The following is a 24,327-nucleotide window of genomic DNA, read 5'->3' as shown; positions in this document are numbered from 1 at the left end:
CAAGAATGTTTTTTCTCGTTATTAAATTATATGTCAACTCAACATGTACGTTGAAACAGAATGAGAACTTACGAACAAAAAAGCTAGCTATAAGTTGAAAAGCCATGATTTTTTTCATTAATTTTGAATATTGTTAGTGTTTGATTAATTATCAAACGCACACATATAATTACACAAAAAATGTTTAATTAAACTGATTTAATCGACTAAACAACCTCGTATCAAACTACTAGCTGACACCTTTTCAAATTAAAATTAAACGTGCTTCACACTTTTATAATAATTAATTTTTTTCAGTGTAATATATAGACATTTAACAAGTTTTAATACCACACGTAATATGTATATATTGTTTGACTTGATTCGGACTATAATGATCAAACCACTTTATCAAGAATGTTTGGTACGAAGAAAAATATGAATGCAGTGAGAGTCTGGGAGTGGGGTAGTGTTTGGTGGCGAGACTAGAAAACAATAATAGTGGTATACAACTAATAAAACTTGTTTTCGGTTTCCTTCCACAAAAATATCGTTGTGAGTCATTTTTCTCAAAGTAAGTTGGGAATCGATAAGAAATCGAACGGATATTTAAGCTATTGTTTCATTAAATGAGTTATTATAAAGTATATTTTAAATCTATGTGTTAAGTTTGTGGGATGAGAGTGGAAATAATCACAAAAGCTACAATAATTTGGTTAAGTTGATATGGGCCATTATGAAGTGAGTGAGCCCACATATTTGTTTGGGCTATAGATTTATATGCATAGGGACAATTGCACTATTTAGAACCTCTATTTTTTTGGATTAACTAGCAAATTCCACCTTTTGAGTTTACTTATTATAATTATTTTTTATAAGTTTTACAAATTTTAAAATCCTTATTTTCGCACATCACATTAATGTATCTCGCACATTAAATTAATGTATCTCGCGCATCAGATTAGTGTAATCATGTATAAAATGTACTTCGCGCATCAGATTAGTGTATCTCGCGCATCAGATTACTGTATCTCGCACATCAAATTAATGTATTTCGCGCATCATATTAGTGTAATCATGTATAAAATGTACCTCGCACATCAGATTAGTGTATCTCACGCATCAAATTAGTGTATCTCGCGCATCAAATTAATTTATCCCGCGCATTACATTAATGTATCATCGCTTTCATTATTGTATCCGTCTTGAGGGATTTTTGTAGTTATAAACTTTTAATGGATAGATTGTAATTTTACCTTACAAGTATGACATTTCTGTAATTTTCCCTTAAAAATAGACAAATGTTTTAAAAGCTTAAATAGTTATACCAATTATTATACAAAAGTTATACAAATTCTGAACTATACAAACGCGCCAATTATACAAATTCGAAATCCCAACTGTCACGACCCAAAACCGAGCCGCGACTGGCACCCACACTTACCCTCCTATGTGAGCGAACCAACCAATCTAAACCTTAACATTTCAATTTAATATCAACATAAAGTAATGCGGAAGACTTAAACTCATTAATAAAAGCCAATTCAATAACTTCTAAAATTCAACATCTATTATTCCCCAAAATCTGGAAGTCATCACCACAAGAACATCTATGATCAAATTACTAAACTAAGAGTATTCTAAGAAGCTAAAATAAACAAAAGCTAGTCCATGCCGGAACTTCAAGGCATCAAGACATGAGGAAGAAGATCCAGTCCAAGCTAGAAGCATTAGCTCACCCTGAAATCCGGTGTAATGAAGACTGGCTAGAGTTGCGGTTGAGTTGAAGACGACGGTACGTTTGCTGCACTCCACAAATAACAAAGAAAACAAATACAAGTAGGGGTCAGTACAAAACACGGGTACTGAGTAGATATCATCGGCCAACTCAAAATAGAAAACAGTATATATCAGATAATATCATAAATCAACTACAATACTCAACGTGTAGCAACAACAAGTTCTATAATCATTAATAAACACCGCCAAGTTCACACATGAGGACTCAAGCCTCAATACCATACTCTTTTGGGAATTAGGTTCATTAGATTGAGTATATTAACATCTTTCAAGATTCTTTATCTTTATTCCTCTTGTGTCGGTACGTGACACTCCGCTCCCCTACTACTATGTGTCGGTACGTGACACTCCGATCCCCTAATTCTACGTGTCGGTTCGTGACACCCGATCCCCTAATTCTACGTGTCGGTTCGTGACACCCGATCCCCTAATTCTACGTGTCGGTTCGTGACACCCGGTCCCCCTAATTCTACGTGTCGGTTCGTGACACCCGATCCCCTAATTCTACGTGTCGGTTCGTGACACCCGGTCCCCTAATTCTACGTGTCGGTTCGTGACACCCGATCCCCTAATTCTACGTGTCGGTTCGTGACACCCGGTCCCCTAATTCTACGTGTCGGTTCGTGACACCCGATCCCCTAATTCTACGTGTCGGTTCGTGACACCCGGTCCCCTAATTCTACGTGTCGGTTCGTGACACCCGATCCCCTAATTCTACGTGTCGGTTCGTGACACCCGGTCCCCTAATTCTACGTGTCGGTTCGTGACACCCGATCCCCTAATTCTACGTGTCGGTTCGTGACACCCGATCCCCTAATTCTACGTGTCGGTTCGTGACACCCGATCCCCTAATTCTACGTGTCGGTTCGTGACACCCGATCCCCTAATTCTACGTGTCGGTTCGTGACACCCGGTCCCCTAATTCTACGTGTCGGTTCGTGACACCCGGTCCCCCTAATTCTACGTGTCGGTTCGTGACACCCGATCCCCTAATTCTACGTGTCGGTTCGTGACACCCGGTCCCCTAATTCTACGTGTCGGTTCGTGACACCCGCTCCCCTAATCTCATTCTATTAATTCATCAATCCTTCTTTTATACCAAGGCATCATCAACCCCATTACTTTAGTTCATCAAGCCTTCTTTTATACCAAGGCATCATCAATCTCATTAACAAAGTAGATTAGGGTTTTTCAAGATTTGGGATTCAATAGCTTCATCATGCTTATTTTATCACAATTATATACAAAATCACATCATGCATACACACAATTAAGCATATAGAAGGGTTTACAATACTACCCAATACATATCATTCGCTATTAAGAGTTTACTACGAATAGCATAAACCATAACCTACCTCCACCGAAGATTCGTGATCAAGCAAGCAAATTCCCCAAATTCTTGTTGTCCTCTTCGTTTCTCTCTCTCTCTACTCGTTCTCCCTCTCTTTCTGTTCTTTTTTTTTTTTTCATTCAAACCCTCTTTCTTTTACCCTAATTAGCATATAATTAAGTATAAAGATGGCAATAATATCCCACTAATTAACTCAAGGTTACCTCTTTTAACCCCCAAGTAATTAGACTTATTAACATTAACCCACTAACTTTATAATTAAAGCAGGAATAGTCCAAAACGCCCCTTAAATTACTAACAGAAATCCGACCCAGCCTGGGATTTACGCAGCCTGTGACGGGCCGTCGTGCCTGCGACGGTCCGTCCTGCTGCTCCGTCACAGAGTTCAGAGACTAGATTTTTACCAAGAGTCTGTGACGGCCCGTCACGCCTGTGACGGTCCGTCCTGCCATTCCGTTACGAAGTTCAGAGAGTCGATTTCAGTATCCAAATTTCAGAAGTCTAAGTGTTCTGGAACGAGACACCTGCGACGGTCCGTCGTGCCCACGACGGTCCGTCGTGGGTTCCGTCGTCTCAGCCAGTTTTTCCAGAAATAAAATCTGCAGCTCAAAACGACTAAACAGGTCGTTACACCAACCCACACTAATATTAGTTTCGGTCACGAATAGTTATTAAAAAAAATACAACTATAATTACTAATTAACTAGTATACATTTACTTAACTACGTAACTTTTTTTTCCTTTTTTTTTAGTGTCTCAATCCAATTCCAATACATTGACAGCAGACCACAAAATTAAAATAAAGTCAATAAGAGGACCACAGAGATAATATACAACGTTTGATTTAAATGCCTTTCATATACATAGTGTACTTCCCTTGGACCAATTTAATTACGTGGTATTATTAGAATTCGAAAATCAAAATTATTTTTTACTTAAAAAATTTCATAAGCTTCTCAAATATCTTTAATTGTTAATTATTGTAAATTATATTAATATTTTAATTTATGTAATTTCTAAATATATATTTTTATATACAAATAATAGAAGAAATTCTATTTGGAAAATGCAAATGGTATTGAAGGAATAGACAAGACATTTTATCGTCTTTGATCAAACGTAGAATGAGTTTATCTTTATTGAAAAGTGATGCATAAATCGATAAAAAAAAATGTATCTTTTCACTATTAAAAGGACGCTAATTATCTAAATTTTATACATTTGATGGCTAATTATCTAAATTTTATACATTTGATGGCTAATTATATTCTATCTCAACAATTTTTTCAATTACAAAAAATTTGTATCTTTTAATTTGGATTCCTTTTAAAGGAAATTGGGTGGTTATTGGGTTATGAGGCGGATAGTTGAGTTATGAATTAAAAAAAGGATCAAACAAGTAGTTCAATAGGATTAAGACACGTATAAAAATTAGGAGTCCGTTAGTAAGAGGGGTATATATGTACCTATAATTGGACGACAGGGACTTACGCAAAGTATAACGGAGGGCATATACGTACCATTTATTAAAGTTCGAGGATAAATCCGTCCTTTTTCCCCAGATACTCCCTCCGTCCCATTTTATTGACAACATTTGACCTGACACATAGTTTAAGAAATGATTAAAACTTTGAAATGTTTATCAAATTGCCCTTCAAAAAAGTAACTCATTTTTCTCTCTCCTCATAAATGTATTAGAAAATTAAGTGGGACGAATAAGGGTAAAAGAGAAATTATACCTTTAAATACTTACAATATAAGGAAATGATACATTCTTTTTGAAACTGACTAAAAAGAAAATATTGTCATATAAAAAATGGGGTGGAGGGAGTACATTACTATCAGAAGATATGTATCCGTGTAGGGATAGAAATATATATATAAGAAATATGCATATACCCAACGAGTACTACCCCTTTTGCTGATTACGCCCTGTTAGGTGATGGTGGTTTCGGGATCCCGTAGAAAATGCTTCTTTTATGCCTCGGGGAATAAAGATTATTTAAGAGGTGATAGAGATGTATCCTAGAGGTAATTAATTTTTTTAAATATCTTTTTTTCCAGAAATTATAATATTTTAAATTACATATTTACGTAATTCTTTCGTATGAATTTGTATAAACGTTTAAGGTATTGGCACAATTGGAACTAAAAGGTCTTGTTGGTTAATTCTCATCCATAGAAATATTAGACACAAAAACAAACTAATTATTACCATATCTTTTTTATAAAAGAAAAAACTTTTAAGTTTATCTTCAAATATTTTTTATTCTTATATTAGTATCAAAAAAAAGAAAATGGAGCCCAAAGAAACACAAGGAATAGTTGATTGTGTCTTTGTGTTTTTTTGGTTAGCTGCAAATAGACTATATATGCATTAATAATTATATTTTTTTTCTTAGTCATGGATCTATTACTAGAGTTTAGAGTCTAAAGAGTATAAAATATTAAAAAAATTTAAAACGATATATAAATTTTATATTAATCAAAACGGCAAAATCGCTTGAACAACAGCGATTTTCTCCGCCGGAAAAAGCAAAATTGCTGCTACTGCAACGATTTTGCAAAATGTAATTTTTTTTAAATAAAAAAAAATTTAAAGAAAATTGCTGCCTTCATTTTAAAAAAAATAAAAAATTGCAGCGATTTTCATAAAAAAAATTTTGTTTTAAAAAACAAAAATCGCTGCGTGATTTTCTTAATTTTTTTTTTTAAAAAAAATGAAAATCGCTGCATATGCAGCGATTTTCTTAAAAAAAATTGGCAGTGATTTTTGCTTTTTCCGGCGGAGGAAATCGCTGTTGTTCCAGCGATTTTGCCGTTTTGGTTAATATAAAATTTTATATACCGTTTTAAATTTTTTATTAATATTTTATACCCTTTAGACTCCGAACTCTCTATTATTAATAATTTAATTATCTCATAAAAAGGGATAAGGTCTTACATTCTACCTTATTCAAAATTTGATTTATAAAATTAAATTGAAATTTATTATTGTTATTATTATTATTACTATTATTATTATTATTATTATTATTATTATTATTATTATTATTACAGTGAAAGCATTGTTGCTCCCAAGCTTTTTAAATACATGCAAATTAAAATGAATTTTTCCAAACATAGTTCCAATTTATTTCCATGATTGAAAATAAACTGTAACCACAAATAAAATTTGAAGAAATAAAATTTTATTAAAATAATGTGTATAAAACAATTTTTTTTTTTAATTTTTCTTCCTCAATTTTCTCAAATCTCTATAATTTGAGGGTCGTTAGTAACGTACTTTTCTAACTAGGATGATTTAAATTTGATCCGTATAATTCGAGGTTTGTTCATCGGTTATTTCTCGAACGTAGGAGGTCACATCTTGATCTCTTTGTGAATATTCTATGAACGTACGAAATATTCGAGATGCCTCTTTAAGGAAATATAAACCCCTTATATAAGCATAAGTTAGGGTTAGAGCAGCTTCCAAAAATCTTAATTGAAATCAAATACATTTTATAAAATTCAACTAAAAGTAAACACGTCTTATAGAATTCCACAAAATTTTAGTGTCTATGAAAATATGAGTCCGGAGCCTAAAGGGTACAAAATATTAACAAAAATTCCAAAACGGTATATAAAATTTTATATTAACAAAAACGGCAAAATCGCTGCATCAACAGCGACTTACTCCACCAAAAAAAGCAAAATCGCTGCCTCTGCAGCGATTTTATTTTAAAAAAAAGGCAGCGATTTTACATTTTTGAAAAAAAAAATTTTATAAATTTTTTTCCATATTTTTTTTAAAAAATAAATTAAAAATCGCTGCCTTGGCAGCGATTTACCTTATTTTAAAAAAAAAAAATTTAAAAAATTAATATCGTTGCTTTGGCAGCGATTTTTTTTTAAAAAAAAATTAAAATCATTTTATTATTTTTTAAAAAAAAATCACATTTTGCAAAATCGCTGCAGAGGCAGCGATTTTGCTTTTACCAGTGGAGTAAATCGCTGTTGATGCAGCGATTTTGCCATTTTGGTTAATATAAAATTTTATATACTATTTTAAATTTTTTATTAATATTTTATACCCTTTAGGCTCCCAACTCATGAAAATATATAGCAAAACAAGATAATGTATATATATACCATCAGATCACATGGGTACCCTACATGCCAACTTTTTCTTTTATATAATATTCACACACTTGCACACTAAATTGTGAGAGAAAAATGCTGCAAGCATGGAAATTAATTAGACATATAAGACATAGATAACAACTATTAAAGTTAAATTTTCACCAAAATACGTGTGCAATTTATGTCACACACATATATATATATATGTCTAATAATTAAATATCATGCCACTTAATACATAAAAACAAAACTAATAAAACCTTTATAGCAACCCACCCACGAAATGCCCACGCTTTCACTTTCTTTTAGCAAAAAACATACAAGTATATATACACTTAATATATAAGTAAGTAAGAATCACACTTAACACATAACACATACAATTATTCACACAAAATCATATCGATATATTGTCAGTATATATACGTTACAGTTCTATATATCGACATATCCACACATACATATGCATATTCGATCCTTCACCTAATAATCTCTAGTCAATAATCAAAAGCAGATTCAGTATTTGAATTTGATAAGTATTCGTGATCCTTATTCGTCAATACCAAACCTACTATCCATTTATTCAAGCTACAAAGTTCAACACATATACAAAATCTGAACTAAAGTTGCAGAATTCTACAAAATTCATATATCATATATTGTACGTCTACCTCTAAACCAATTCAATACCAACTATCACTAATACACACGTGATAGAGTACGTACATTACGGATATCAGTATATATAAATTAAATTTTGTATATATGGCTGACCCTTCAAATACTACAAAGTCAAGAACAAATACGAAACATCCTATATATCGCGGTATACGATGTAGAAGTGGGAAATGGGTGTGTGAAATTAGAGAGCCACGTAAGACAAAAAGAATATGGTTAGGTACATACCCTACACCACAAATGGCTGCTGCTGCCTATGATGTTGCTGCCTTAGCTCTTAAGGCTACTCAAAATGTTGTACTCAATTTTCCTCATCTTGTTGATTCATATCCAAAGCTCCCTCCCTCTCCATCTCCGGCCGATATACAACGTGCCGCGGCCACTGCCGCTGAGGCAATGGCCTCACTAGGCTACGATGACGATCGGTCGTTAGATAGGAGAGATGGAGCTATATGTAACGAAAGGGGTTCAACTGAATATCCTTCGTCATCAGGAAATTATGATATGCAAATAGGTAAGTACAAATATAAAAATATATACACCCTTTTTTTTTATATATATATATCGCGATATTTTAACATGCATGAAATTTAACAAAGGTTGCTAAAATATTATTTTAGGTCACGATTCAACTATTCATGTGTTACATTCTTTCATCTATATTTAAAATTTTATATTAAAATTTCTGACTACGTCACTGCAGGGAATACGCAAACGACGATGGGTGAGGAGGAATATGTTGATGAGGAAGCATTGTTTGAATTTCCAAATTTGGTTGTGAATATGGCGGAAGCAATGATGCTAAGTCCCCCTAGAATAAACTCGTTTCCATCGGAAGATTATTCATCGGGGGATTTTGATGCTGAAAGTCTTTGGAGCTATTAACGACTATCGATGATCAGAGACGAATTTAGAATTTAGAATTAAATGAATTCAAACTCGAAAAACCTAATTTTGTTTGTTGGCACAAAGTAGCTAGTAATGTATATGTATAAAAAAAAAGTAATTCAAGAGGAAGTTTGTATACAAATTAATGTGTTCAATTTAGTTTCATAGAAAATATCGTACGTACTACAATAAAGATAATTTTTACCAATAAAAAAAATATATATTATAAAGAGTACTAAAATTTAAATCTTTGACTGATATTATATAACCAGTTGCATTTGAATCCAATGTCATCATAAGATATTGGGACATTTACAAAAGAGTGTTAATTGATTAAAAACATATTTAATGACAATTAAACTATTGTCATTAATTATTTGCTTGCTAAAGATTATTTAAATTTAGTGACAGCTCCTACATATATGTTAAGATTGTCTGAACCAATTGGATCCTGACATACGAATAGGTACCAGAGGAGATTGATGTAATCATCGTTGCATTTGTATTAAAGAAAAAAGAAAGTTTACCCTATGAAATTGATAACCTAAAGATAAATACCAGTAATAATTAAACCTGAAAATCTATCGAAAATAATATTTCAACTTCTAAATAAAAATAAAATTATATACACATTCTATATATCCCTTTTGAATCTCCCTTTATTGCTATCCTAGTAATAATTTACTATAAGTAAAAGTAGTAATAACTTAAAAATAATAAAATCATCTTCTAATATATAAAAATAATAATTATGGTGACAAGACACATTTAATTGGTGTACATAAAAGGGCCATCAAGAACATAAAGAGGTTTTGCTTTTTTATTTTTTAATTAATAAAAACGTGGTTAAACCTAAGTGGTGTAGTGGCTTTGTCGGTCTACTTGTTGAAGTTAAATGACAAGAACCTCCTTTATCGATATAATACGAGTTGTGATAGAATGAATTTGATGATTTATTTAATTTTTAATTAAAGTTTTGTGTTTAAATTCTGGAATATGAAAAAAATTATTAAAGGCATTGCATGTCTTGTATGAAAAAAAATTCGGTAAAATTAACTTGAACAAATGAGGAATTAAGATTTCTCGATCACTTACAAAATGAATAAGAAAAAAAATATGATATTGTTTTATCTTTTTAAAAAATAATATGAAGATATTTTTTTTATATAAAGTTTAATATTTTTTATAAATAACCTAAAAATATAATTCTCCATAAATGAACTCTAATGATATTTTAAAAGTGATCTAGGAGATTATGTACAAGTGGTTTCATAAAGTAACATCCAAACTTATTAATTAAGCAATCATGACACTTATCATGATAAAAGATCAATTTTAATCCAATAAATAGCTAATCGTGATATATAATTAGGATAATGTCTAAATTTAACATTTGATTCTCCACGAGTTCGTAATGTTTGAAATTTTTTAGCGTATATTAATTCATAAATTATCTAAATTGTATAACCGACTCAGTTTGAACTCAAATTTTATAAGTCCATTTGACAACGATCTATTTAATGATATACTAAATAACCAACTTCCTTTAAGAGAATTAATTCTATTCCATCGTGTATTATTTGGTAACAATCATCAAAATTCAAATTTAGTACAGCTCCACAAAAATCATTATTATCATTAAATAACTCGTAATAATGTAATAAATATTTATTCGTTCTTAAATAAAATTAACAGTAAAATGTACTTGATAGAGATCTCACTTATACTCAAATGGTTATGATTATTCTCTATGTTACAAAAGAATATTAACATATTACAAGAGTAAAACTAGTTGATTACGATTTTAATATAACTTACTAATTAATTAATCCACTTAATTAATATACAAATAACTTTTTTTTTCTTTTTTTTTTTCAAACTTAAAATTTTAATTTGGTCATGTGAGTATCTTGCTATAGTGAGAACAAAAGGAAAAAAAAATGGACAATATGGAAAAGGACATTAGAAAAGAAAAGGAAGTCGGCCATATTATTTTTTTATTACTAAAATTAAAGTCAAACTTTTATTTTAGATAATTCAACAAATATAAAATTGCGGCTTGTCAATTTTTTTTATTTTTTTTTTGAAAGTGAAATATATTTAATAAAAAAATTGTACAGCTATAAGAAAAGACATATCATTGTCTTTTTAATTATTTCATTAATAAAAAAATAGGTTTGTCAAATGAGTCGACATAAGAACATACTATTTAGGGTATGTTTGGTAGGATGTGAAATGTTTTCCAAAAACTAGATTAACATATATATTTTTTTTTCATGTTTGATAGGTAAATAAATAATATTATTTTATTTATTTATAATATATACAAATATTGTGAGAAATAGAAATGAAAGTAGTAGTGCGGGGTGATGAGGATGAGAGCTACAATAGCAGAAGTGAAGATAAGAGGAAATTGCTCGAATGGTAAAAAATCGTTACTTTGAATTCAAAAATTGTAACTTGTAAGTTTGAGAGTCACCAAAAGAATGTTTTAGTGCGTACTATTTTCAAAGAGAATTATATTAACTCTAAAGCTCGATCAAATTTGAAATCTCGAATTAAAACTTAAAAGTAAGTTTATCATTAACTACTTATGCCAATTTCTATAAGTTCTCAACTTAGAATGATCAAGAAGTTTTGACACAACGGTATAATGTTATTTTCATTGTGATCATGAGGTTAAAAATGACTAATTCAAACTATGAAAATATTTTCTTGCGAAAATATAATGTAAACTTAATGCACCAAATTTTCTTTTTGGATAAAATAACATCTTTACTATGGTTTATTTTTTACAAAAATATATATAATTTGACAATTTAATATTTTCCAGTAATTTTCTTGATTATTAAAAAGAATCTCAAGGTCTTCTTCATGTAGAAAATAATTAAATTACTAAGGATTAAACATCCTCGTACAAAATTTAAAAGATCACTGAGGCATTTAACATGTGCATGAATAAAACACACGGCTGCTACCAATAACGTCTATTTATTTTTTCATTCGATGTCTGATATTTATATTAAAATTCGATTAATTTTTTTCTATTGAGGAGTAAGACATTCTATATTGGAGCTCGACTAAATTTGAGTTCATGCTAGAAAGTCTCACATTGAGGGGTAAAATGCTCAATAACGAAAGCGGTATCTTTGTACTCAACGAAATTCAAACTCGAAACATCTGATTAAAAAAAAAAAACTACTTAGCGCTCCACTATTTTTCCTTTAGCTTTTGTTTTGATTAATCTTCTTTTGAGTTGAGAATTTTTAAAAAATTCTCTCTACCCTATAAATAAAAATAATATTTATGCATATTTTATCCTTTCATACCACTATTATACCTCTTTTCGGCCTACGTAACAAAAAAAAGATACTACAGAAAAGAAAAGGAAGAAAACTTTTGTTTTCTATATTTATGGACAAGATAATATGTTGCTAAGATTGTGAGATTATAATAATTTTAATACTTGATATATAATGTACTTATTAACTAAATCATGCTTAGAGGTTACCTTTAAAAAATTAAATCTTAACCATTTATTTTAACATATGACACGTGTCATTAAACCAAATAGGAACTTGGGGAAAATAGAGAGAAGAGAAATGAAGAGGAGCCGGATCAGAAAATTATGTATAAAATAAGTTAAGAGGGGTAATAGAACCTTAATATAGTATAAGTGTGTCTCTCAAATTTCAGGCATAGGTTGGAGAAATACATGTACATTTTCCCTTAATTAAATAAATATAATAATCGCTACTCTTGAATTCTAGCATTAATTTATTATTTTTTTATTTTTTTAGTAAAGAACTCACACATGTATTGATATCAATAAAAAGGAGTTTCAAGACGCTATTTTGTCAGATGCATAAATGTAAAATAATGGATTGTTTGGTAGGAGATTTGAGTCGAGAAGTAATTTTGATATTTTTTTAATAATATTGAATTTTTAAAAATATTTAGTAAATGTTATTTATTTTTGAAAAATTAGGTTTCAATTAAAAATTAATTATCGTATTTTTTTAAAAAAGAAATAGATTTTACTAGACTATTACTTAAAATCTTAAGTGACAATATTTCTGTCACGACCCAAAACCGAGCCGCGACTGGCACCCACACTTACCCTCCTATGTGAGCGAACCAACCAATCTAAACCCTAACATTTCAATTTAATATCAACAGAAAGTAATGCGGAAGACTTAAACTCATTAATCAAAACCAATTCAATAACTTCTAAAATTCAACATCTATTATTCCCCAAAATCTGGAAGTCATCACCACAAGAACATCTATGATCAAATTACTAAACTAAGAGTATTCTAAGAAGCTAAAATAAACAAAAGCTAGTCCATGCCGGAACTTCAAGGCATCAAGACATGAGGAAGAAGATCCAGTCCAAGCTAGAAGCATTAGCTCACCCTGAAATCCGGTGTAATGAAGACTGGCTAGAGTTGCGGTTGAGTTGAAGACGACGGTATGTTTGCTGCATTCCACAAATAACAAGGAAAACAAATACAAGTAGGGGTCAGTACAAAACACGGGTACTGAGTAGGTATCATCGGCCAACTCAAAATAGAAAACAGTATATATCAGATAATATCATAAATCAACTACAATACTCAACGTGTAGCAACAACAAGTTCTATAATCATTAATAAGCACCGCCAAGTTCACACATGAGGACTCAAGCCTCAATACCATACTCATTTGGGAATTAGGTTCATTAGATTAAGTATATTAACATCTTTCAAGATTCATTATCTTTATTCCTCTTGTGTCGCTACGTGACACTCCGCTCCCCTACTACTATGTGTCGGTACGTGACACTCCGATCCCCTAATTCTACGTGTCGGTTCGTGACACCCGATCCCCTAATTCTACGGGTCGGTTCGTGACACCCGGTCCCCCTAATACTACGTGTCGGTTCGTGACACCCGCTCCACTAATCTCATTCTATTAATTCATCAATCCTTCTTTTATACCAAGGCATCATCAACCCCATTACTTTAGTTCATCAAGGAATGCTTAGGTGGAGGATTAAGTCGCATGTGATTTACCATGTCACTAAAAATTTGGTGGTTAATTCACTATAACAAAAACAACTTTTAGCGGCATTAAATATTGATAATAATAAAGAGTGATAAAGTCTTTACCGGCATTAGTTAAGTGTCATTAGAACCAATGTCGCTAAAGGCTTTAGAGACATATACAAAGAAGAACAATCGTCGCTAAAAGTACATATTTAGCGACAATTAAGAATTAAATGCAGCTAATGATCATTTTTGTTGTAGTGATTATTAAATGTATTTGTGATCTCTTAAAATAATGACATGATATTTCTATTCCCAAAATATAATGAAGAATACAAATATCTATTTCATATCGTTCAAAAATAATTTTAACCCTTTTCCCGTTCCTAAAAAACACATGGTAAACAAAAATGGTAGTCTAAGCATAGACATCTCAACGTTAATAAAGTCAAATTAGACACTGTACTAGTAAATTATTTCAATAATAGTACTCTTTTTTGTAGGTACGTTACATTGATCACTCTAGTACTTCTACATATAATAAAATCACATGATTTTTTTAAAAGAAATCGTTAATTTAAAATTCTGAATTCGTCTTTGCTATAATTAGTAAATCCAAAGATTTTCAATATCAGAGTCTCTTGGTGAATACTCTTCTAAAGATGTATATATATATATATCTTCATAAAATCTAGTACCTTTATGTATTTGAGAATTACATATCACCTTTAATGACATGTTTTATAGTTGTAGAAATGTCATAGTAGATTTAATCTAAAAATTTAGAAAGTTGTTTTTTCTTTGTTATTAGCTAGTGTTAGTCATAGATAATTTTGATAAAGTAGATTTCGGAATTTTATTTTCAAAAATATGTTTAATCATTAAATTTGATCTTTTTTTAAAAAATAAAAAAATTAAGACTTTCACTCAAAAAATTTTAATTTCTTTCTAAAGTGTAATGCATGTTCAAACATAATTTCAAAAACTAGAATTTTCAGAGTTCAACCTCAAAATCTATGGCTAAACGAGAGCTTAAACTACGGACATATTCATAGACTAATAAAATGAAGGGATTACCTATCTCCACATCATAATTTTTCAATGAAGAAGATTCAGATAAACCTCCTCCGGCAAATATAGCACCTTCGCTTCCCGACGAGTGATCATCATCGCCCTTCAAGGCCATCATCGTTGCTGAGGTGGCCGCTGCACGCTGTATATCGGCCGGAGATGGAGAAGGAGGGAGCTTTGGATATGAATCAACAAGATGAGGAAAATTGAGTACAACATTTTGAGTAGGCTTAAGAGCTAAGGCAGCAACATCATAGGCAGCAGCAGCCATTTGTGGTGTAGGGTATGTACCTAACCATATTCTTGTTGTCTTACGTGACTCTCTAATTTCACACATCCATTTCCCACTTCTACATCGTATACCGCGATATATAGGATGTTTCGCATTTGTTCTTGCAATTTTTAGGTTGTCAACTATAATGTTTGGTACTAGTTGACCNATATTGATGACGTACTTTATGTACGTACTTTGTTAGTACATTGAAGTTAAACTCTTACGTATATGTGTGTACAATTGTACGTGTAATGTACTTACAACTCCCTTATTGCGCATGCATAGTATAATATGATACAAGTTGGTTAGGCAGAACTCAATAGCTTTGAGTATGATTGAGAAAAACTACCAATTATGTGAAAATTTAGTAATTAATAAACTGTGAACCGAGTAACATAAATGAATTGTAGGTTTGATGACAACCCAGAAATCGTTGAAATGTTGAATCTGAATTGGCTAGACTTGTGGTAGTATACAAGTGTGATATTGATGTGTGGATATATCGATATGTAGAATTTTAACGTTTGTACATTAATAATATTGTAATTGATTTTTGCTTACGTCAGTATATTAAAGTTAAACTCTTATATATGCATGTGCGTGTATTTCTCACTTTCTATAATTTATGGGTGTATATATATGTATATGGTTTGCTAAACAAAAAAAAAAAGTGAAAGCGTGGGCAATTCGTGGGTAAATTACTCCTAGTTATTTTGATGTGAGAAAATTGCACACGTATTTGGAAAAGAATTTATATTTATATAATAGCTGTTATCTAACGTGTATTTCATTTTCATGCTGGCAATACATTTTCTCACATAGCTTAGTGTGGAATTATGTTTTAGTAGTAAAACGTGTCTTACAGTAACGTATAATATTATAGTATCAGACTTTTGTCTTTTGTTATTAAATTTTTTCTGAATAAAATATAGTCTGAAAGGTTTTCGAGTATGCTTATAATTAAAGCCGTCAATATGGGCTAGGCCCGTTGGGCCGGCCTGGCGTAACCCGGGATTTAATAGGGCTGGGCTAAGATTTATGGAGCCCATTTAAGAAAAGGGCTTTTTAGCCCGGCCTGAATAAGCCTGCTCATTTTGGGGGCTTGAGAAATATTAGTAGGGCTGGCCCGTGGGCCAATAAAAATTAATTAAAAAATATAATATAATATTAAAATTTAAAAATTAAGAGAGTCCAAATCAAAACAATTAGGTTAATATTTCTATTTAGATATTTATACTTTTAGTTGAAAAAAATTAATAAATATCAAGGAAAATGCACAAGTACCCCGTAGATTATGACCAAAATCCCAGCGACACACCTTAACTAAACTAAGGTATTATTACCCCCTAAACTTTTTTTTTATACACCTTTTGTGTTATGTGGCACTCTATGTGACTCCACTCAATTGAGGCGCGTCGGAGATATTTGGATGTCACGTAAGCCAAAAAGGTACACAAAATTACAAAAAAAAAAAAAGTTTAGGAGGGTAATACGACCTTAGTAAAGTGCGTCTTTGAAATTTCGGTCATAGTCTAGGGGGTACTTGTGCATTTTTCCTAAATATTATAAATATAATTTTATTTATGAATTTGATTAACAAGTAGTGACATTAAGGTCTCATTTGTTTCTATTAAGATTAAGACGTCTGAATGTGAATACGCATTTAAATATTAAGATCTGCATTAAGATCTAGATGTGTAAATCTGAATAAACATCTGAATATTAAAATATTGTCTCTGAATCTGAACACTAAAATTATTGGGACAGTTTGTTTTTAATATATGAATGCACATATGAAATTAAACGTTATATCAATAAAATATTACCAAAACCTTGTTAGTAAAATAGTTTTTTTTCATATAAAATAATATTTTGAACTTTTTTTATCGTAACAAGGTAATATGATTTATCTTTTAAGAACTCAACATCAAGTTACATCATTAATATGATTATTTTTCGCACTCAACTACTTTGGGAATCTAATATAATGCAATTTAAAATAGTTTATATAGAGTAGTAAATATATAGTTTAGGAAAATATTTTATTTTAGAAATTTATTATTGTTATCGATAAAAAAATTAATACTTTCTTATTTTTTGAAACCGTGCTAAATATTATATCATGGGATTGCTTATCAATTCAAATATATTGATCAATTTATGAAAGTAAAAGATGTATATTATGTTAATATAAATAAATGAAATTATTATGGCAAGCATGTAATTAAATATTAATTAAATAAGAAAACAACTTTTATGAGTTGTTGTGATTTAGTTGAATTAAGATAGGAGTCTTATTTTTTAGTATGAATAGTGTTAAGGGTGTGTTACAGATCTGATTCATTCAGATATCCAGACCCATTAAGAGACTTATAAGAAAATAAAACAAACGAACTTAATGAACTGAATCTGAATAATTAAGATTTAGTTCTTAAAAACAAACACACTTAATGATGCAAATCTGAATGATTAAAATTCAAACCCCACTAAGTGCAAACAAATGAAGGCCTAACATAATATAATATTATTTTATCGATATTTATGATAATATTTTTAAATCATAATTTTTAATTTAATAATTATAAGAAAATATAATTTTTTAAAAAGTGGGCTGGCCCGACAAGCCTGTAGCCCACGTACTTGTGGGCTGGGCCGACCATTTTCTGGCCCACACAAAAAATGGGCTAGCCCGGCCTGGCCCGTAAAATGTCAAAGCCTGTATGGACTAGCCCGGATGGGGTAGGCTAGCCCATATTGACAGCTCTACTTATAATATATAGCCCAAACAAATTGATGGGCTTTCTCACACCAGAAAGGCCCAACTAATTTTTGAGGCCCAGCTCTAAGATCAATCCAAACTCATCCATTTATAAGAATAGGCGATGTCAAATGAACAGATTAGTTTCAATTTGAACAGGTCAAAATGAATCGAAAGAGTAGGTCGTGACCCAACTAACCCACTTTTTATTAAGTTTTTGTTTTTTTTCTTTATTTTCTTATAATTTATCTAAGCTTATAAATAAGAAAATTATTTATTATGGTTAAATACATTGCATACCAAACGAAAAAATATTTTGATAATGTCTCTCATGAGTTAATATTCATTAATGTCGGTCCAACATTTAGATAGGTTAAATTTATGGATTAAATTTGTCACTCCTATTTATTCTGATTTGATATTTATGGTGTTCAAGGCGCAGAAAAATTACACCAATATTTAAAATTTAGTTGTTAAAATATATTGGGTCCTACGGAAAAATAAATCAACACCATATAAAATTTTGAGGAACTTTCACATATAGCAATTCAAAAATAGCCTAATTACGTACTTTCCATAGCTATAGTTTGATAATTACATTTCGTAGCTACATGTTATAGGAAAGAGAGAGGCGAGCGAGACTATAGAGATAGGAGAGAGGTAGCGAGAGAGGGCAAAAAGTGGGAGAAAGGTAAATTGTATATGTATATTGGTTAGATAATTGTATATTATACATATGTATTTGTATATTCGAGCTAGATAGATTGGGAAAGGGAGGAGAAGACAAGCGAGATTGGGAGAGGGAGGAGAGAGGCATGCGAGAGTGAGAGAGAGGTGAATTGTATATGTATATCGGTTAGATAATTATAAATTATACATATGCATTTGTATATATGGCAAGCGAGATTGGTAGTGGGAGGAGATAGGCAAGTGAGATTGAGAGAAGGAGGAGAGATGCGAGCGAGAGACAGAGGAGTGTGGGAGAGAGGTGAATCGTATATGTATATTTGTTAGATAATTGTATATTGTACATATATATTTGTATATTCTGGCGAATTATACATAAACAAACTCGAAGTCAGCTCAGTAATTAATGTATAATGGTATTCGCAAATGTTATGTATAGAAAACTATAGTTATAATGAATAATTAAGTAGTATAAGTTTGCTTAACCGCGTAATTTCCTAAATTTTTTACTAATATAGTTCATTTTTATTACCTTTTCAATATGTTTGAGTTGGGCTGACCCATATAGGCTACTTTAAAGCCCGAAGAAGTAGTCATGGGTGTAGTAATTAATGGCCCAGAGAAAAGGTGAAGAAATAAAGTGGAAAAAAAACTAATATTTTCTCCATATTAATTTTGTTTGCCTGATTAAGATTCGATACGAAGTTTAAGAAAATGGAGATGATTAGAAATTTGTCTAATTTACTTAGTCATGGTGTAGTTTCTTCAACAGCTAATTGTGAACACTTCAACATCAATCTTGTTGAGTATCTTTTTCTTTCTTAAAATGCAACTCCGAGCTATTTATAACTAATCGGATAATGAAACAAAATTCAATTATTCTATATACTAGGTAATTTACTAGCGTAGACCCACGTTCCTCGCAAATTCAGTTATTATTATTCATCCTTTCACATTCCCTATAAATCAGATATCAAGTTTCCTTGAACTTTTACATTTTTTTCAATTAAAAATCATATATCAGATATTTTACTTGCACAAATTAATCTTTCATTTTGTATCAAATGCTATAATTCCCCAAAGACACCTCGATGTCACTAGTTTTTATGTCATCCCTGTTAGGTTTTATTTGCCCTAAATTTCTTACCATAAATAGGTTTTCCTTGTAGGAAAAAGTTTAGTACTTTATAAATAGAGGAATGTTCTTTCTAACTTAATCAGCATTCACAATATAGTCTTAAGGGTTCTGAGAGTTTTGGTTAGGGGGAGAAATTGTGGGTCACAAGCTGATACGTTATCACTTGTGTGAACCTCCCATGTATTCTGAGTGAATTTGGTTGAGGTTGTTTCCCTCTGTATTTTGTACTCTCATATTTATAGTGGATTGCTCATCTTCTTTGTGGACGTAGGTCGATTTTGACTGAACTACGTTAAATTTTTGTGTCTTTTGGTATATTTCTCGTTGTCTTCTTACTCGTGGTCTTTCGAGGTTTGCTTTGCTAACTTCCGCATTTACACCTGCTTATTTTCGGTCCTAACAATTCCAACTGAAATCAAGTTATTACACATTTCGAGGACATCACTATTTTTCTTAAATAGTCGCGACTTTTATAATAGTTGATAATCTAATATTCAAACTTTGTAGTGAGGGAAGTGCTATTACTAGAAGTATGTTAGTTGAATTAGATTATGAATTAAGTGAAGAAAAAGGAGGAGCATGTGGCTACGATATTGACACGCTAACACGGATTATTATTATTTTTTTCTTCCTTGTGGGGTCCAATATATATATATTTACGTAGATAAGGGATCGTTTGATTTGAAGTATTTATTTCATATTAACAGTTTCTCATGTATTTATTTCTTCGAGTAACAATTATCGAATAATTTTTACGATTTCAAAAGTAATCTATTGATTCAATGTTTCTACACCTCACAAAGATAAGAACACACTCACATTCGATATCCGATTTATAAAAATATATGAAATATGTAATTTGTATAACTAATATGTCAAACCAAACTATCCCTAATATGAATAGAAAAATGGACAAAAAGACTAAAGGAATTTTTATTTCTAGCACATGGTTGAATTAAGTAATGACATGGAAAAAGGTACTCATATGGTTGTTATTTTATTCTTCTAGTTTCCATTTTGGGTTATTGCAAGAAGAAATAATTTTTCTTTGTTAGTTTAGTTTCCATTTTTGAGAGTCAATGGAATAGAACCATTGTAGGGTTAATTCAAGACATGAGTCAACTATTCTAAGCTCCAAAATGGTTGACTATATATTATGGCCATGTTGTAAACATTTTCTTTGTATATTTTTTTTTTATATTTTCACTTTTTTTTTATCCCAAAGAACATGCTCTATCACTTGTAACAGTTTGAATCTTTTAATGAAATTATCATACATTTTAATATATAAATATGCGAAGATGAAGAGAAACTGATTATATAATTAGGTGAGTTATCAATATGGATTGTAATAGAGTGATAAGTATCAGCGGCGGATCCACGTGTCGTTTAGGAGTTCACCCGAAATCCCTCGATAAAAAATTACACATTATAATATATATATATATATATTTTATTTTTATTTTTTTGGAACCCTCTCAACGACATGGTTATAACCTTGGGTAACTTTCATCAAAATTAAGTGTGACGTTGAGGGTTCGAATCCCTGATTTATTGTTTTTATTTTCTACATTTTTAGTTTCATTTTTTTTTTTTTGTAGTTTTAGTTTAGGTTTTTGCTTTTTTTTTTTATAGAACATGTTAAAATGTGGTGTTAAATTTAAAAGAATTCAAGGGTCCACCACTAAAGTACTACTTTCTTAAAATTTTGTTTTGTTGACTTATTTACACGTTTATACTTTTATTTCTTCGAACCCTCTAAACGAAAATCAAAGATCCTGGTAAGTATCGCTTTATCTTTAATCAAATGTTTAGTGTTTGAATCTCCATGTATATGAAGTCACAATTGTTAGGAAACTTTTTACCTACGTGCTAAAATATTAAACTTTTCGACAGTAATTTAAATTTAATCAAGTCCCTATCGAATATACAAATATAAAAATTATTTTTAAAAAAAAAGTGTGATGGTGTCAAATCTGTAATAAAGTGACTGAAAGTGTGTAGTATACGTGTGCTGTATCCACGATTTGTTTCCTTAAACAACATATTTTCTGTCTCATTGACTCAAACCTAAAGAAGAAAGTACACAAGATAACTTAATTAAATTAAATTATTATTTAAAAACTAAATATTCAAAAATCGTACTAAAAAGTTATTGGCCTATTTAAGATAATAATGTCTTTATATAGTAAGGTTGAAATAAGGATGTGTACACTTTATAAGTAATCTTTTTTAAATATATTTATAAAATTAAACTGAATATACTATGTAATATTATACTTTTTCAAAAAAGAGTAAAAATTGCACAAATTTTCTAGTGTTAAGACTTAATTACATTTCATTTTACTTCTTTCTAAATTACAAAAAAAAATTAAAAAATTAAAGAATTTCATATACATGCGGATAGCTAGGTCGCGATACTCAAAAAAACCTACCGATACATAGCTCACAGATATATTCAAGAGGGAAAGAATGTATTCAAGAGGAAATAAAAATGTAATAGGAGGGATGTATTCAAGAGGGAAGGGGATAGAAATATATCCAAATCCAGAAATGGATGTATCCGAGAGAGGATAGAGATATATTCGATAGAAATTTTTGATAAACTTTTTAAATCGTATAAAATTTTAAAAATTATAGTAAAATAAAATATGCATTTAAATAATTTTTCGTAAGAAAATCCTATAAATTGATATCTTTTTTCACATATTTAATGAAAGAAATATTTTAAAATATAAATTAAAACAAAAGCAATTTAACTTAAAAAGAATAAAACGTGATAAATAAAAATGAACGAAAATATATCTTTTTAAAGTCCGCCAACGTAACTCACAACTTTTTATCAGTCTCTTTTCTCCATGTTTATATTGACCAATAAAACTTTTAGCAATTAAATAGACTTACGTGTCCGTGTCTATATCGTAGCCATGTGTTATCTTTTTTCTATAAAAACTACTTTCATACTTTCACAAAATTCTTAAAACTTCCAAAACCACAAATTCAACAAAATACACTCACTTCACTCACTACGAAGTTTTGACTATTATAATAGTCGCGACTATATTAAAAGAAATAAGCGATTTCTTCGAGATGAATAGTGATAACTTTTAGAGTTCAAGATGAAGGAGTATTTCTACTAGCTTCGAGTCAACCTAAGAAACGCGCGGGGAGAAAGAAGTTCAAGGAAACTCGTCATCCAGTTTATAGAGGGGTGAGGAGGAGAGATAATAACAAGTGGGTTTGCGAGGTGCGTGAGCCTAGTGAGCAAAAAAGAATATGGCTAGGGACTTACCCGACTCCTGAAATGGCGGCTCGAGCTCATGACGTAGCTGCATTAGCACTTAGAGGTAACCTAGCTACTTTAAATTTCGCCGATTCTAGTTGGCGGTTGAGTGTGCCGATATCAAAGGATCCTGACGAATTACGTAAGGCTGCCATGCAAGCAGCCGAAGAATTAGTTGGAGTCGGTTATATGAATGAGGAAATCAATTATATTGAAGAAAATATTTCTATTGGTGGGGCCAATGGAAGTGACAATAGTAATTTGGTGGGTAATGAAGTGAATAATAACAACATACAAAATATGGAGATGGGTAACATTTCATGTTATTATAATAATAATTGGGGAGACAATAATGAAATGTTGGAAATTGAGGGATCATCATGGCAAGAGAAGATGAGTGAGGGGCATTTGTTTTCACCAACTCCCCATTATGATAGTTGTTTTAGTTGGGATAATGTGGAAAGTGATGGGGAAGTGTCTTTGTGGAGCTATAACATGTAATTACGTTGTTTAGAGTCGATCGTGAGTAATTGATACAAGTGTGTAATTACGTTGTTCAGAGCGAACGTAAGTAATTGATACGAGTGTGTAATTACATTGTTCAGAGTCAAGTGCATTATGAGTGTATAATGATATATAGGTTGAATTCTTAATCACATAACTTAAAAGGATTCGAGGTATGGATCCTAGTCATGTGGATACGTGTGTTTCGATATGATTAATGAATGTATTTTATGATATATAAAGTTTGAATTTCGATTGATTAAAGTTATTAAACTAAAATTAATAAAATGTAATTCTTTTATATACTAATATATTGCTTATAAGATATATATCTCGTGTAATATAGTATAATTAAAGTGTAAATCTACACAATCAAATTAAATACTCAAGTAACCTAAGACGTGCTGAATAACAATATCTTAGAACAAAAATGACCTTATTACAATAGATTATCCCTACAAAATAATTTGTATACTCATTAATTACCGTGTAATAAAAAAATTTGCCATTATATGATTAATCCCCATATAATGATATAAATAATCCATATATTACAATCCATTATAACTGAGTTCGGAGCCTAAAGGGTGAAAAATATTAACAAAAATTCCAAAACGGTATATGATTTTTTTAAAACTAAAACGGCAAAATCACTCACCGTCGAAAAAAGTAAAATCGCTGCTATAACAGCGATTTGTTAAATTTAATTTTTTTTTAAAAAAAAAAATTAAACAAAATCGCTCCCGAAGGAGCAATTTTCA

At 30.6% G+C, this 24,327-nt stretch overlaps 3 protein-coding genes across 3 annotated transcripts; 2 read left to right on the top strand and 1 right to left on the bottom strand.

Annotated features, from left to right (window-relative positions):
• Positions 1 to 1,724: 1,724 nt before the first annotated feature.
• LOC107027406 (ethylene-responsive transcription factor ERF027-like) lies at positions 1,725 to 15,341 on the bottom strand. Its single transcript, XM_015228579.2, has 2 exons — positions 14,929 to 15,341; positions 1,725 to 1,783 (listed from the first exon to the last, which is right to left on the bottom strand). Exons 1-2 carry the CDS (start codon positions 15,257 to 15,259, stop codon positions 1,746 to 1,748), a joined length of 369 nt encoding a protein of 122 aa, XP_015084065.2. The 5' UTR covers positions 15,260 to 15,341; the 3' UTR covers positions 1,725 to 1,745.
• On the top strand, positions 7,555 to 8,966 carry LOC107028231 (ethylene-responsive transcription factor ERF027-like). The gene is made up of 2 exons (XM_015229272.2): positions 7,555 to 8,450; positions 8,640 to 8,966. Exons 1-2 carry the CDS (start codon positions 8,024 to 8,026, stop codon positions 8,819 to 8,821), a joined length of 609 nt encoding a protein of 202 aa, XP_015084758.1. The 5' UTR covers positions 7,555 to 8,023; the 3' UTR covers positions 8,822 to 8,966.
• A 7,427-nt stretch (positions 15,342 to 22,768) lies between the features above and the next one.
• Positions 22,769 to 23,818, top strand: LOC107028180 (dehydration-responsive element-binding protein 1F-like). Its single transcript, XM_027918941.1, is given in 2 exon segments — positions 22,769 to 22,884; positions 22,886 to 23,818. Coding segments are annotated over 2 exon segments (693 nt in total). The 5' UTR covers positions 22,769 to 22,869; the 3' UTR covers positions 23,564 to 23,818.
• Positions 23,819 to 24,327: the final 509 nt, after the last annotated feature.

This window comes from Solanum pennellii, chromosome 8 (assembly GCF_001406875.1).
Source record: "Solanum pennellii chromosome 8, SPENNV200".
NCBI classification, from domain to species: domain Eukaryota; kingdom Viridiplantae; phylum Streptophyta; class Magnoliopsida; order Solanales; family Solanaceae; genus Solanum; species Solanum pennellii.
Note: the sequence above shows the minus strand (reverse complement) of the source record. Positions and strands in the feature narration are given on the sequence as shown.